This window comes from Frankliniella occidentalis, unplaced genomic scaffold, assembly GCF_000697945.3.
Source record: "Frankliniella occidentalis isolate FOCC.00 unplaced genomic scaffold, Focc_3.1 Scaffold43, whole genome shotgun sequence".
NCBI classification, from domain to species: domain Eukaryota; kingdom Metazoa; phylum Arthropoda; class Insecta; order Thysanoptera; family Thripidae; genus Frankliniella; species Frankliniella occidentalis.
This window is the reverse complement of record NW_026267173.1, coordinates 1868213-1883295: the sequence shown is the minus strand read 5'-3', so window position 1 is coordinate 1883295 and position 15083 is coordinate 1868213. Positions and strand designations below refer to the sequence as shown.

Below are 15083 nucleotides of genomic sequence, written 5' to 3'. Positions count from 1 at the left end.
GCCCCGCCACGCCCCTTTGTGCAGCGGGTCGCAAAAGCACAAGGTAGCCCAAGGGCGCAAACGCGTTAAAAATACTAGGCACCGAGCGAGTTAGGCCCCACAAAGGCATCACTCTCCCACCCCCGCGTAGGGTCAGCCCCCGGGGCAGCAGCAGCGCCACGACGACAAGCAAGCAAGCACGACAGGAACAAGAGATATACCAAACTACGCAGACACTCAAACCATCCCAGAGATTTATCTTCGTTGAGCGATTTGCAAAACAAAAAAAGTTTTCCTGCACAACTCCGTCTGCCGCATACTCTTTTTTTTAAAAGACGCGCCCTCGGGGTTAAGAGGGAAAGGGGGGGGGGAGCATCGTTGCCACGGTAACACGGCGGCGGGAGAAGGAGGCGAGCCCCACCCCACCACACCCCGCCCGTCACGCCATATTCCCCGCCTTGGTCTTGAGCGCCCCACTTTGACAAGCACTTGAGCGCGACTTTCAAAACACGTCGCCAGACGCGCGCGCCCGGCCTGTCCCGCCCCGCCCAGAGGCCAAACTCCGCGCGCCCCGCCCCGCGAGCCTCTGGACCGGCCGGCGGCGGCCCCGCCCGCGACTTTCCCCCTACGCCCACACCGGCCCGGCTCCGCCCGGCTCCAGTCCCACTTCCCCAGAGTGCTCTCCGCGGGCCACTCCCACCCCTACCCCGTCAGGTGACCACTGTCCGGGCCGGCCCTGTGCCGTCGCCCCCAAGGCTCCTTATCTCCCCCGAGATTAAGGGGGCGGGGTGGCGGGGCGTGGCGTGGCGTGGCGAGGCCGGGACAGCTCGATAGCCGACCCATTTATGACTATCTCGTCGCAGCAAGGCGTCACTTTCTGAAGCAACTCTTTCCTACCGAAAAGGGGGTTGTCGTTCCGGGGGCGTCATAGGTCGGCCGTACGACACCGAGCGAGCCTTCGGAAATGAGATAAGAGAGAAAGAAGAGAGGGGCAGGCGGGCGCGGGGAGACTAGCAAAGGGAGGGAGGGGGAGAAAGAGAGACAGAGAGAAAGGCGCGAGGGAAGTACGCGCAAGCGCGCGCGAAACGCGGGGGAGTGGCGAACGAACTTAAGTCAATTTATCTTCACTTTGCGAGCGGAAGCCAACCAAATCACTTCCAAATTGCGCCCAGGCCCCGCCCCAGCGCCCCGCGCTCCACCACGAAATGACGCGCTTGCTCGTGGCCGTGGCGCCAGCGGTGGTGGCAGCGGTTGGTGGGTCGATTATCGAAAGCAGTTTTGCTTTTTCGACAACAATCCTGTCTGGTTGTCTGGTTTGGATTCGTTCGGTCGGTACGCGGTGCGAGTATGTCCGCGTCCGGTCTGCCCCCCTTCCTGAAAAACCAAACCCCGTCCCTACTGCGATTTGAATCGCGGGCTGTGGCGAGGAGCGGGAGGAACGGGGCGCCAACCCCCGCATATAATTATTACGCGAAGGCCAGAGCGCCGACCGCGAGGCCGCGTTGGTATGCGTCAGCAGTGTGTGTATTTTGGCCTGGTTTCAATATCCGCTTCGCGCCTCTCTTCGAACAACAATGGTGCAGCCCGTTAATCGGTACGTCCAAAGTTTAATAGAGGGGGGGGGGGCTGGGCCGTGACCGGCGAGGCCCGGCTTTGGCTGGTCGGGCCGACCGACAGCTGGGCGAGCCATTTGTCCGTACGAATCACCCACCATAAATTGAATACGCCCCCTTCCCACCACTCCCGGGCCACCTCGATACCGAGCGCCACATTCGCGTGAAGTACGTCTAGCCGTCGTAGTCGTCGTGTCGTGCTCGCCGGCACTGAGGGGTCGCGCGGGGCGGGCGAGGAGGAGGCTCGAGATTGGGGGGGTTTGGGGACGGCTACTGCCAAACTCTTTTCACAGACAAGGCGTGGAATGGCGGGGAAAAGGGTGGCTGTCTTGACAAGTTCATTTCCACAGCTTCCGTACTGCATTTGGGGTGGGAGAGAGGGGAGCCAAAGGTCGGCTGGGCGGGCGGGCCACGCCCGGCCGGGCCGGGCCGCGCCGGGGGAACGGAACGCCCGCACCAGCAGAGAGAGAGAGAAAGAGAGGAGGACGTCACAGCGTCAACGGAACTTGCCCGAGCGCGAGCCGTCTGTCGGGACTGGCCACCACCACCGGGACCATGAGGCGGGGCCGCCATCCCTCGCCGCTCAAAACTCACCTGCCACCTTCTTCGCGACCGCTGGACGTCGGATCGGGCAACCAGTCTTTGGCTCACCTGCAACAAAGAAACAACGTCCGCATTTTAGCGCCGGCCAGGAGGTACATATACAGGTAGCAGCAGCAGGGTGAAGTGGGGCGGAGCAGCGGGGCCCAGTGAGAGAGCGACCTGAATCCAAAAGCGGGCATTCAAATCCTAACCGCGCGCTGCGGGAGAGAGGAGGGGGGAGGGGCGGTGAGAGAGTAGAGAGAGACCCATCGCGAGCACGCCCCACTTGCGCCCGTGACGCGCGCGTGACATGCGCCCTGGGGGCCGTGAATGGGGAGCCCAGTCACCCTCCCCACCATAGCGGCGGCGGCCTCTGTACTTGCACTTGGAGACCGCGTGCAAGCGAGCTCCGCCCATGGAGAGCGGCTGCTGCACTGCGTACTGCGCATCGTTCTCTTTCTCTCTCTCTCTTCCTCCCGCTTGCCAAGCCAATCATTAGGGAGGCCGCACGTCACGAGGGGAGGGGGGCGGGGTGAGACGCCGCGTCCTAGCTGCAGGCAGGGGCGTCGTCCCGGCGCGCAGCCCCTTGGAGGGCCTCCTGCTGTACACCCCCCCACCCCACCCCCCGGGCCAGCAGCTCCCGGGGGGTCAGACTGGCCTCTGCGCGCCGCCCCTGCGCCACCCCACGCCGTGGTGGACACAGCGGGAGGTCGGGAAAGGGTTGCAAAGTGAGAGGGCAGAAGGGGGAGGGGTGGGGGGCAAAGTTACGACCCGCAGGGCGTTACCACCAACAAATTAATAAAGCGACAAATGCCTTTCAAACGGCGCGACCGGGACCCGAGCCCCGAGGGGGACTAATCCCCCGAGCCGGGTATGTGCGAAGGTAAATAGGACCACGCCCGCCGGCTCCCTGGACACCATGCATCAAGTGCGTCGCAAAGACGACTTTGATCGAAATAGAATGTAGCCACAAGGAGCCGCGCCAGAGAGTGCAGCGCCATCCATCCCCGACACCACCACCGGGCCGGGCGGCGCGGGAGAGGGGGCGGGGCGGGGGCTGAATTTGCCGCGTCTCTCCCCGCCGCCTCCCTTCGCTGCTCCAACGCGGCGCGGCGCCGCCGCCGGCCCCGCCAGCCAACGACCGCGCGAGGGAGAGCAGCAGAGCAGCCAGCGGAGCAAGCGAATAACGGTACATCTCCTAAAAGCGCTTAGCAAAAAGTTTGGCACACACGACGGCGGCGGCGGCGCCGGGGGGGCCTCGATGGCGCCCTATGGCCTCGCCGGCCCTCATGACTAATTCCAGCTAAATTAGGGGACCCCCTCCTCCCCTTGCCTCCCATCCCAGCTCGTTCCGATCCTCATTTTCCGATAAATTCTTCTTCCACCGCCCCTGCCGCCGCCGCCGCCGCGCCCGGCACAATCACCATCACCGCTGATGTCGTCCGCAGCTCCGCAGCAGAGCCATAATCCTATTGGCCGCCGACAGGTCGGAGGTGCGTTGTGCGGCGCCGAGGGAGGGGGAAGGGGGTGGGGGGCTATTTCCGCGCACCTACCCCCCTCAAACCCCCCCTTACCTCCCTCCCTTCCATTTGCAGGCCAAGCCGGCGCGCATGCATAAAGAACATCGACGACGCGTATAAATACATCGATAATTGGCCGTGCTAGAGAGGCGTCGCGACGCCCCCCCCCCTTCTCCCCTTTATAACTCAGGGGCGGCAGGTGCGCGCCAGTTCAGCGGCAGGAAAGATGTATAAGCGGGGGGGGGGGGGCAGAAAAGTCGGCCGCGCACGAGTCGTGTCCGGGCCGCCACCGCCGCCGCGTGTCCGGGCCGGCGTCCTGGTCCGTCCGCCCACCTGCCGGACCGGTCCCGGGGCCGGGCCGCGCGGCGCGCTCCTCGGCACAAACGGCCGCGCCCGCCGCGCGCCAGCCCGGGCCCGGGCGGGACCGATAATGACGTGTGTAACCATTCGGCGCCGGCGCCGCCGCCCCGAGAGCGCGCGCGCGCGCCTTTACGGAGCGAGAGAGAGAGAAAGGCGGGAGAAAGGCAGAGAGGTATAAAGAGAAAGAACGAGAGAGCAGCAAAGGGGGCCAGGGCAGAGATCAGCCAGCTAGTCAGGCAGCCCGCGGGGCAGCCGACCGGGCCACTCGCGCTCCCTCCTCCCGCCTGTTGTTGGGCCCCTCTCGCGACGGAGCGATTTGGGAGCTCTCCCCCCTCCCCCATCTCTCGGTACACGCCGAAGCCGCAGAAGGAAGGAGATGATTACTATCGTGCGGGAGGACTCGCACACTCACACCGTCGCGCGCGCACCACACAAAGGCCAAAGCAGGCGGCGGAATCCCTCTCCCCCCTTTAATGAGGGACCACCAACGCCCGGATCCGCCCCTGCGGCGGCGCGCACGGCGGGACGGGGCGTGGGGCGGGGCCGCGAGAGGAGAGCAGCACGGGGCCACGGACCGGCACCGCCGCGCCCCGCCGCGCCCCGCCACGCCCCGAGACCGGCCGGCTTCGCCGAGCTCTCCGACCCAGGGCAAGGACAGGGACAGCCGCCGTCTCGACGCGGAGGTCGGTCCCTGTCGCCATACCTCTCCGACTGACTGCCCCCGTCAGAGTGAAAACGCACAAAATGACGACAGGCTGCTTGGGGGAGGGAGGGGGGGGGGAGGGGGCCGAAGTCGAGACCATGGTCGAGACTTGGTGACCGCAAAACAAACGGCCGGCCACGGTGGCGGGGGGCGTCGTCGTCGTCGTCATCATCATCATCATAATCAATGGTGCAGAAATGAAAACCGGACGAAGCCACACCCTGAAGCGTCTCATCATCGCCGTTCTTAGAGTTCTCTGCAGCGCGGCAGTCTATGCGCCATAAAGGTGGGGGGGGGGGATAGGGGGCCTTCGCCGAAAAGCAGCGCAGCCATCTGCGGGGCACAAAAGCATGTCTGCAGTCAGCGATCAGAGGAGGGCTCGTGTCTAAGTGGGCGGAGGCCCCCCCGCCCCGTCTCAAGGGCCAGACGACGTCCTTTAAACCGCGCGTCAGCAAATGAGATGGCGCCGCGAGTCAAAGGAGGGCGGCCGCATCAAAAATTGCTCGCGTACAAAAGTTTGCCCTACGGCCGGTGTAGACGGTTCGCACGCAACCGCTCGACACTTTTTCGAACGTGGCCCGCCGGGTGGACCGGATTAGGAGGGCCCTGCGCTCCCGGTGGTAGGTGTGCGGCGGGTGGGGGGGGGGGGGGGGGGCACCGCGCCCGGGCCGTCTTGTTTCGTCACAAGAGGGCGACGTCGGCGGGGGGGCCGTCGAGTGGCGGCGCGAAGAGGAGCGAGGCAACCTTGAGGGGGAAGAGGATCATGCTGAGGGCGATGAGGTCTGCTTGACCTGTAGCGAGGAGCACAGGAGTCGCTCATGAAGAAAAGCCCCTCCTCGGCGACGTCGGCGGCGGCGTCGCGCGCGAATGTGACCCTTACCACCCACCGCCCCATTCCCCTCCCTTTTGTCTGGCCCTGACGACCCTTTTTTAAAAAACATTTTCCTTCTGCCCCTGCCGCCCCCTTCTCGTTGCTGCGGTAAGAAGGTGTGATGAAAGCCCCGCAGCGACGGAGGGGTGGGGTAAAGCGCGGCGGGGCGGGGCGGGGCGCGGCAGAGCAGGGCGGGGCGCCATACGTAACGCGAACCACCGCCGCCAACCCAACCGGACCCCGCCAGCCAGTCCAGCAGTGCGGGTCTCACGGACCACGGCCACCCCGTCGGGCTGGCGGGACAAGACGCTGGCCTTCCGACCCGCGCCAGAAAACACGGTCCCGTCGTCTCTGCCGCTGCGCGAGATTGTACTACACGGCGTGGCACGTTATGCAGACGAATATCGGCGATTTTAAACAAATACACGGCACGGGAGTCACGTGGAAATGGAAATGGGAAAGCGGTGGCAGGGAGCCCCACCCTGTGCGCCTCCGCCCCGCGCAGACCGCCGCCTGCATCAATACCGGCCGAGTGGGCGGGGAAAGGTCAGGCGGGAGAGCATGACTATCCGCAGGAAAAAATTGATGAGGGGAGGGGGTCAAAAAGAACCGGCGGCGGCGCGGCGGCACTCCCTCGGCCACACCGGGCGAACGAGCGAGCGAACGGCCAGAGGGGGCGTCGATCAGTAACGGAATCCGTTACAAAACGAACCGCCGTATTGTGAAAGGTCACTGAATAACACATCCGGCACATCCGGGAGAGGAGCAGGGCATGGCAGAGAGACAGGAGGAGACTGAAGCAGCGCGCGCGCGCGCGCGGGAGAGCCGCGGGAGGGAAAAGGGAGAGGGGAGTTGGACCGATATGCCTTTCATACAGTCGGGCCCACCGTGCCGCACCGAGGAGGGGGGAAGCGCACCGCGGCGTGGCGTGGAGCGGCGTGGAGCGGCGTGGAGCGGCGTGGAGCGGCGCGGCGGGGCGTCCTCCAGACCAAAGGACATCGCCCCTTCTGCGCCGCGGCAGCATATGCAGAGAGGCCCATCTCGCCTCATCCAGGAGTTCCAGCAAAAGAGGACATGGCGTTCCAGCAGGACACAGGACAGTGATCCAGGATACAGTCTGTCAGAGTTACTTCGACAACGAAGTTTTTGTCCAGAGTCTCAGGACAAAGTCCAGGAGGCAGGTAGGGACGGCGAGGCGAACGTCCCTGGAAACAAGCGCGAGAGAGCAGACTGTGCGTTTCTTCGCGCAACTCCTTCGACCTTGGGCCGCCACGGACGCGAGCGAGTACCGCCCCTCTCCCCTCCACGCCGAACACAAGCAGCGAGCACAGACCTCAAGGCGCAATTATGATTGCCTGGTTCCCGGATATACCCCCCCCCTTCCCCTCGCCCAGCGGCGGCCCCTGCCCCTGGCCGGAGTGTACACTCCTCCGGTGCGCAGAACAAGACCGCCTTCCCTCCGCTTCCCACTTCCCTCCCTCCCTCCCGCCCGCCCACCCACCGCCGGCCCTTCGCAAGGCAGTGGCGCGGGGGCATCGACGTCGATCAGTCAGATCCAATCCGGGGGGCCCATCTCATCCCATCAGTGACCGGACGCCTCCTCTGGTGGACGCCGCTCCCCCTCGCCCCCCCTCCCCCTCCCGGCCGCAGAGGTGACCCAGGCGGCGTAGCGCGGCGCGGTGGTACGGCGCGGGTCAACGCACGCTTAGCGCAAACACAGCTCAGCTCGCGGCTCGCTTAGCTCCTCCCGCGGCGCCACCACCGCCCGCCCGCCCCCGCTCCACTACTACACCGCCCGGCCCCCCGCCGCGCCACCACAAGCGCGCCTCGGTCCTGGACAGGTGCTTGAGCAGCAAACGGAAGTCTGCACAGCCAACAAGTTGAACTGCAGCAGCAAGAGGTGAGCGTGTGTGAGGAGGGGTGGCCAGAGGCACTGACCCCTGCTGACCCTCATGTCCTGCTGCTACCAACCCTAGCGCGAGCGACAGACGAGGGCGAGGGGGGGACAACTCTACCCTTTCAGAGCCCCTCCCCCGGCCCCTCGCATCTACTAGGCGGATTCGCAAAACACAGCGGTGCCTCAGGCTAAGCAGGGGCGACGCCTCGGTCTCGCCCGATACGACCCTCCCCCTCTCCCCTCGCCCCCCTACTCTCCAAAGGAGGGCGGTAAACACAGGGGGCGTGGTGGCGGGACGCAACTTGTGCAATCGCCAAGCTGAGCGGCGCAGAGCGGCGCGCCACGCATCAGCGGCGGAGCTTCAGGTAGGTACCCGACGGCGGCGCCCCCCACCCTTCCCCACACCCACGCCCCCTCCACCACCCCCTCAGCGTCCCTCAACCCCAGCAGCGCGGAGGCCCCGGGTGGGGAGGGACGCCCTCGGGGGGTAAGGCCCTATGAACTGCGGCGAGGGGGTTGGCCCGGCGCGGTGGCGGTGGCGGCGCCCGGCCGCGGCTTGGGGGCTCTCGGGGGGGTCGCCGGGAGGCCGCCGTGGGGACGTACGCCGAGTGACGTGGCGCGGTGCAGAGGGGGTTGGGGCGCGCGGGGGCGAAGTGGCGCGGGCCACTTCACTCCAACCCGCCCAGAGGGACATGACGTGGCGCCCAAGCTCCCTTTGTGGAAACCAAGCCCTGCGGGGCGCACCGCGCCTCGCCCCCCCCCCCCCCCCCCTCCGCTAAATGAAAGCAGCACAGCGCCGGGGCTGACGCGGCTCAGGCAGTGAAGGGATGACAGCGCTGCTGCCGCTGCTGCTCCTGGGCCTTCCCTCCCGGGGCCCCTCCAAACCCACGGCTCGTCTCGCTCGTCGTCATTATTGTTATTTGCAGCTACTCTCCGCCACCGCCGATGGGAGCGAGCGCGCGAATCCCGAGTGGAGTGAGCAGCAGCAGCGAGACTGGTCGGGCAGGGCAGGGGGGCCGGGCCGCCGAACCGACCAAATCGCGTGACGCTTTTGGCAGCTCGGATGGAGAGAGAGAGGGCGGATGGAGGAGGTGAGGCGCGGCGCGGCAGGAGGGGGGTGGGCGGCGGGGGGCGTGCCACGAGCGAGCATGGCAAGGACCTCGCCGTAATTAGGCGGGGAGGGCGGCGGGGGCGCGGGCGAGAGGGAAGGCCCCATCCGTCGACCCCAGAGAGCTCGGCCGCGTCGCCACGCCGGCTGCCACAGGACCGCCGCCACGTCCAAGCCGCCCGCGCCCGGGGGACGCTGAGACGAGACGAGCCGCGCGGGGTGGGCGGGGGGCGTTCCTCGCGACTTTCGACCGGGCGAGCGAGCGTCATTCCCGCCAAAGTTTCAAGCCTTGCGCAATCGCTCACCTACGGGCGAGCGACCGCGGGCGGGCAACGTCCTGCGCGCCCCGACCGATTCTACATTACCGCGCGCTGTCGCAACTTGGGGGTGACTTTTGACACAACAAGCCGTCATTGTCTCCCTCCTCCCAGAGTTGGCCCCGGGGCCCTGTCAGGGTTCGCGACATTAAACTCACCCGGGCAGGGCGGGACGGGACGCTCGTTACTCCGGGTGCACGCCGACAGCAGGTGCGACAGAGACGCGCACACACCACACCTCACGACAACGCCCGCCGCGGCCCGCCGGCCGGCATGCAGGTCGCTTGGCGGGCGAACGCTTGACGTCATGCGGCGCGTGGCGTGGCGTGGCAGGGGGCGGACTAACCGAACCGCGTCGGGGCAGGACAGACAGGCCGGGGCAGTCCAACAACCGCCTCGCCTGCGTCGCGACGTGGCTCAGCGGGGCGCGGCGAGGCGTGGCGCAGAGCGGCGGCGCAAGAGCGCGCGCGCGCGCGGGGCGCGGGGCGCGGGGCACCAGCCGAGAAGCTGCCGCGCAAGCTGGGCGTGGCGGACTTGGGCGTGCCGGGGCCGCGGGGCCAGTGAGTGCGCGGGGCGCAGTGGGGGCGTGGCGGGGCGTGGCGGCCCCATGTCGAGTTCATTCCACCGAGTGATACAGATGTGCCCTGCCCCGGCGCCGCGCGCCACGCCCCGCGGTGACTGCCCCGGCAAATGGCTGGCCGCCACTTACCTTTTCTCCCAGAGTCTAAATCCTCGTCTGAATGTCTTCTTTTCTTCAATTATTGCACAAAGTAAATATCGTCGTGGATGAACAAAACCGACGCTCTCCCTTCGAGCACATTCTCTGCTTAGCGCCAAATGCTGCCATTTCCGCTGAAACAATTTAGAGTCTCGCGGGCTTCAACCTGCCGAGCTTAAGTGGCAGGGGGAACGACGCCAGCGAGGAGCGAGCGGGCCAGAGGGAGAGCAATAGGGAGGGGCGAGCAAGAGGGAAGGAGCGCGAGGAGTGGAAGAGGAGGGACCCGGCGAGAGGGAGAGATGGATTGTGGCGCGGGAGACGCGCACAGGGCGCCGTGCTTCGGCAGGGCGGGGAGAGAGGAGAGGGCGGAGGAGAGGGGGCGCAGGTCGGTGAGCTGGGCCGGGCGCTGACATCGGCTCCCTGGCCCCGCCACGCCCCGCCCGCCACGCTACCCCCTTCCTTCCCCGCCCCCTCCTCTCTCCTCCTCTCTCTCCCCCTCGCTCTCCACCAGCGAGTATGCGGCCGTGGTTCAACACCCCGCGAGGGCGGCCCACGCTCTCCCCCTCTCCTTCACAGCTCTCTCGCCCTTGACCCGCGGGGCAGCGAGTGCATGACTCTCGCGGGGGAGGGCTCGCCATAAGTATGTACTTACCTCCAGCGCGACGAGCAAAGAGAAAAGAGGCTTCGAGAGGATTTAAACTCGAAGCAGCGATCGAGCGCGCCCCGAGCCTTTCATTTCTCCTACTACGGCCACACGTCCGGTCGTCGACCTTCATTTTCAGACATTACCAGTACGACAGATAAGCCCGTCGGGAGGTTGACGCGGTGGTATGTACACTACAGCGCAGCCGCCGCCGCGGTGCGTTGATCCTCGGAGTACTGTACGTGCGAACGCCCTCTCGCGTGAGTACATCACGCACGGCGCACACCACCACGCCGCCGCCGCTGGCGGGCTTCCAGGACTGGCTGCTTCCGAGGGGGTCCGCGTTGTACGCTGTACAGCGATGATGCACGAGCCACCGGGGAGGTCGTGCTGATGAAAGTACCCCACTCGGCCCGGCCGGCCAGGGTGGGCGGATGCTGCGACAGCGCCGATAAACAAGACCCCAACAACACCTGCACGATGTACGGAGTACGCCCCGCGGCCAGCCGATGGACCTTGGTCCGGTCGAGTACCCCCAGTGTCCGGAGTTTCTGCCCCGCCCTGTGTGTGCCGCACAGAGCCCGAGCTTGACCAGCTCGACTCAGAATCGGATCCCACCGGTCCGGACATGCCGAGCCGGCCGGCGAGCCAGGCCCGGTACGGGAGGGAGAGAGGTCTCTGGCCGCATGGGCCGCGCTCGCTCCCAAGGCCAGCACCGGGACCGGGGCCCGATGGGTGAGAGGCGCCGCGCTGGGAAAGACGCAGGCGGGAGGGAAGGGTTGAGCGTCCTCACTTGGCTCACTGGAGGGGTAGTTTAGTTCGCCGACGCTGGGGAGGCGTGGGTTTCAATCTGTCGGCAAGAGTCCAGCAGCACGCCCCATGTTGGAGAGTAGGAGCAGTTCGGCAGGGTTTAATTAATCATGCCAAGTTTGTTTTTGTTGTTGGCGCGCCCCGTGGCCGACGCCCTTCACGGGACTCGGGCCCGCAGTCTGATCCGACGACGGTGCTTTTGTGGCCCCGAGCCGAGCCGACCGCCGGGCAACGCCAGCGCGGCAAGATTTTGATGCCGACCGGAAACGCCTGTACAGTAGTAGACGCAGGGAATGCCGCGCCGGGATCGGAGAGGAGTGGAGGTGAAAAGGGGCACCGCACCGGGAGGATGAGAACGTGTGTTCCCCTGCGTGCTGGAGGAGGGGGAGGGGGCCTCTCTGCCGGGGCGTGCCTCGAAACACAGGTGGAGTGGCTGCTGCTGTGGCTTCATTGTCCACTTTGCAGGTACCCCTCCCCTTCCCTCGCCCCTCCCACCCACACAGACGACGACGACCCCGAGGTGTGACTTGATGCGAGGTGACAGTGGGGGAGAGGGGGAGGGGGGCTGCTCGTTGTGTCCTTATTGCCTGTCAATCAGCGCATCAATATCCTGTCCGGTGCCAACAAGGGGACCCCGTAAGTGAGATTTACAGCCCGACGCACGAGTCCCTCCCGCTCCCCCTCACCTGCTGGTCTTCTCTTCCCCTCCCTCCATCGCCCCTCCCCTCACCTTCTCTTTCCTTGTATTTTCACTTCCTGCTTACAACAACAGAGCGGGGAGCAGGAGACGAGACGAGCAGACGTTTGCTGCCAATAACTCTCACTTCTAAACGGGGGGCCGCCGGGGCCCAGCAGCTCAATAGGCGAGGTCAGCACACTATGGTCCATAATTCGCAGGGTGACAACGGAACGGGCGCGCTCGCGAGCCGGCCTCCTTCTCGGTCCTGGCTACCTTCCAGCGGGCGGCGCACCACACTACGCACTGCTACACCGCACGGGATGTTTATTTACACTCGCCCACGTGGCCCACGGTGTGCTCTATACCGCCGCTGCAGCGTACTACGCCTCCCGCGAGTGCAAATCACGCCCAGGAACGCCCCGGCGAGGCCTCTCGCCGCACCCCATTGCAGGCCTCCCCGCGGCCTTGGGGGCGGCCGCAGCAGGACTCACCCCGGCGGCGGGCCGGCCCCGCCCGCGTGGTCGGCAGAATGTGTAAGTGCAGGCAGACCTGGCTCTCATTGGCCTCTTTCCTTCGGGGAGCCCGCAGCGAGGCCCGCGGACAGCGGGTCCTCCCCCTCCCCCTTCCCCCGCGACACAGCAATGGGAACGCGTCGTCGCCGGCGACAAAGACTAGCCGGACGGGTCACGCGGGGCGCCTCGCCACTCATCGGGATCGAGACGCGCCGAAATCAAGTCAGCCTTGGCTGCTGGCCGCCTGCGACCGTCCCGTGGGGCTGGCCGCCCCGCCGCAGCCCCGCCGCGACCACGCCAAAGCCGCGCTATTTACACGCCAGTCGCATGTGGGAACGTATGTGTGTGACTGTGTGCGCGTGACGGCGTGACGTGTTTGTCACCCAAACGCTTGCTTGGCGCGCTGCTCCGTCACTTCCCGTGCAGCGCCGCGCCGTGGTCACATCGGGTGGCAAGACGCGACGCGACGGCCCGGGCAGCGAGGTTGGTCATATGGGAATAATAACTTTAGCAGCGTCGAGTCGACACAAAATGCGAGCAGAGCTGCACCCTGACCTTGCGGTACGGCAGGGGGAGCGGGTGAGCCATCCACCACCACGCTCCCGGCGGCGCGGAGAGGCTCCGTTCGGGTATAGCGGAGCGGCGGCCCGCTATCCGCCAAGCTGCACGACCGACCGCGACACGAGGCGCTCCGTCGCGGCGACGGGTCGGGTCGGTGGCAAAGTGCAGGCGGCCAGAGAGCCAGAGTCGCCGATCTGGCGAAGTTCAAGGAGAGATGGCCTGTCCGCGAGTGCGCGGCGCAGTGCGGCGCAGTGCGGCGCAGTGCAGCGGGGCCCGGCGGCGTCAGCGAGCGCGTGTGTACATGCGCCGTGCCAGCAGCAGGCGGCCCGGGCAGCGTTACATTATGAAGCTGACAGCGCGCGAACCAGGCCACTGGGGCAGGGCAGGCCGGGGCGGGCCGGGCGGCGCGGAGCTGCTGAACACGGCGTGCCACGGGCGGGCCGCCCCGCCCGGCCGCGCCACCCCCGGGACCCACCTGCTGCCCACCATCCTCCTCGAACCCTCCCCATCCGCGCGCTGATAGAGGCCCCCCCGGCCCCATTGCATAACAGCCCCGCGCTGGTCCGGCCGGGCTAGCTCGCCGGGCCCCGCTCGCCTAGCCGCGTATCTAGTATCGCGGCGCGGCCGGCCTAGTGTAGTGCGGGCCGGCACACGCCAGCGCGACCTGGCAATGACACTGCAATGGCGCGGCCTCGCCGCCCTCGCCGCCGACCCGACACCAGACGAGCCGGGGCCCCGCACGATAAGACGCCGAGGCCTGCAACACTTCCCTCCTCCGCCGAACTGATTGTAAGACGAGTAATCTTGCGCGATGGAGACTGTGATCGTGGCTGCGAGCTAACGGGCAGAGCAGCGGTCGTCGGCGGCGGCGCGGGCGCACGAGGCTGCCAGGCCAGGCACCACCGCGCCGCCCCCTCCGCAGGGCCCCGCGACGCGGCAAGTACAGCACCACGGGCTGCACCGGCACCGGCAGACCGCGCCGAGCTCGCCCAGTACGGGACTCCCCCGCGAGTCCCGGGCCACTTCACCTGGGCGCAGGAGGACGTGCCAGGCGCGACATGGCGGGGCCCGCTGCTCGTCTGCTGCGCAGTGAGCGGCGCGTCCGCGGCGGCGGGCAGTGCACGCAGCAGCGACCCGCGTCGCCGGGGCCCCGCCCGGCCCCGCCCGGCCCCGCCGCACGTGGAGCAGGCGTGTGGCCTTGGTGCCGCCGCGGATTGAACCAACCAGGCGACCGATACACATTTGAATCCTGGCCCAGCAGCTATGCTGAGCTATATAACCCGCCGCCCGCGTCCTCCAGACGGGAGCGGGCGGACGAGACGGGCGCCCAACACAACACACTACGTTCGCGGGTTTCCCTTCCGTTTCCTCGAACGGCGACGCAACGGCACACGAGGCGCTGCTCGTGGCTCTTTTACGTCGCAGCTGATAAGCCCCCTCCCTCCTCCTATCCACTGTCCCCCCATGGTCCCGCCACGAGTAGCTAGCTGTGGGGTCCGCGGCGTCCTCTGATAACAACGCGCTGTCGTCACCGCCCGACAGGTGCATGGCGCATCGCATTTCTCTATCTCTTTACTTCTTGCAATTGAAATCCCCCTCCTCCTTGTTACATCAGGCAGTACTGGCCACGGTCGGGTCGGGTATCGAAACTACAACGGACTCATTCTATCGCCTTTCGCAGAGAGGAAGTTTTACACTGTGTTGCTTCTTCTGCGCAGGAAAGGGCGCCCGCTAGCCGCTCACTCCGTCCCGCGACCGCGCGGTGCGGCGGCTCGGCTTCCCATTCCCATGACAGCAGGTCAACCCACCCTACCGGCGAGGAAACAATATGAGACGCCACGACGCCGCGGCCCCACCGGCCCGTCCCGTCCCGCCACGGCCACACCCAACCCCCGCGCCAAATCAGCGGAATCGCGCGATACGCCCGCCGTGCCGCGCCCAGCGAGAGCCGAGGAGCCGAGCCGGCCGAGGAAACTAGAGCTGGTGCTGCGCCGGCGCTGCTGCGCCCCGCCCCGCCCATGCAGAGCAAGGCGGCGGCGGCGGAGGTCGCGGGCGGGAGAAAGGGGAGGGGCTTCGGCTATGGCTGGCCGGCCGGATTGAAAAGATGTGAACAACATCTCGACCATCGGCATCGTGATGTGATGCTCAAGCGACGAAGCAGACGAGACCGCGGACCGCAGTACACATCATTATCGACACATACGGCTCGG

At 66.7% G+C, this 15083-nt stretch overlaps 1 protein-coding gene across 2 annotated transcripts in view; it reads right to left on the bottom strand.

Moving 5' to 3' along the window:
• Positions 1-15083, bottom strand: part of LOC113213492 (Krueppel-like factor 9) — a 28316-nt gene that overhangs the window by 8892 nt on the left and 4341 nt on the right. Inside the window, exon 2 of one of the 2 annotated variants that reach the window (XM_052266799.1) lies at positions 2187-2243. The exons of the other annotated variant lie outside the window; for it this stretch is intronic. Coding sequence (XP_052122759.1) covers positions 2187-2243 — 57 coding nt within the window. The remainder of the gene's footprint in view (positions 1-2186; positions 2244-15083) is intronic. 2 annotated transcript variants of the gene reach the window in all.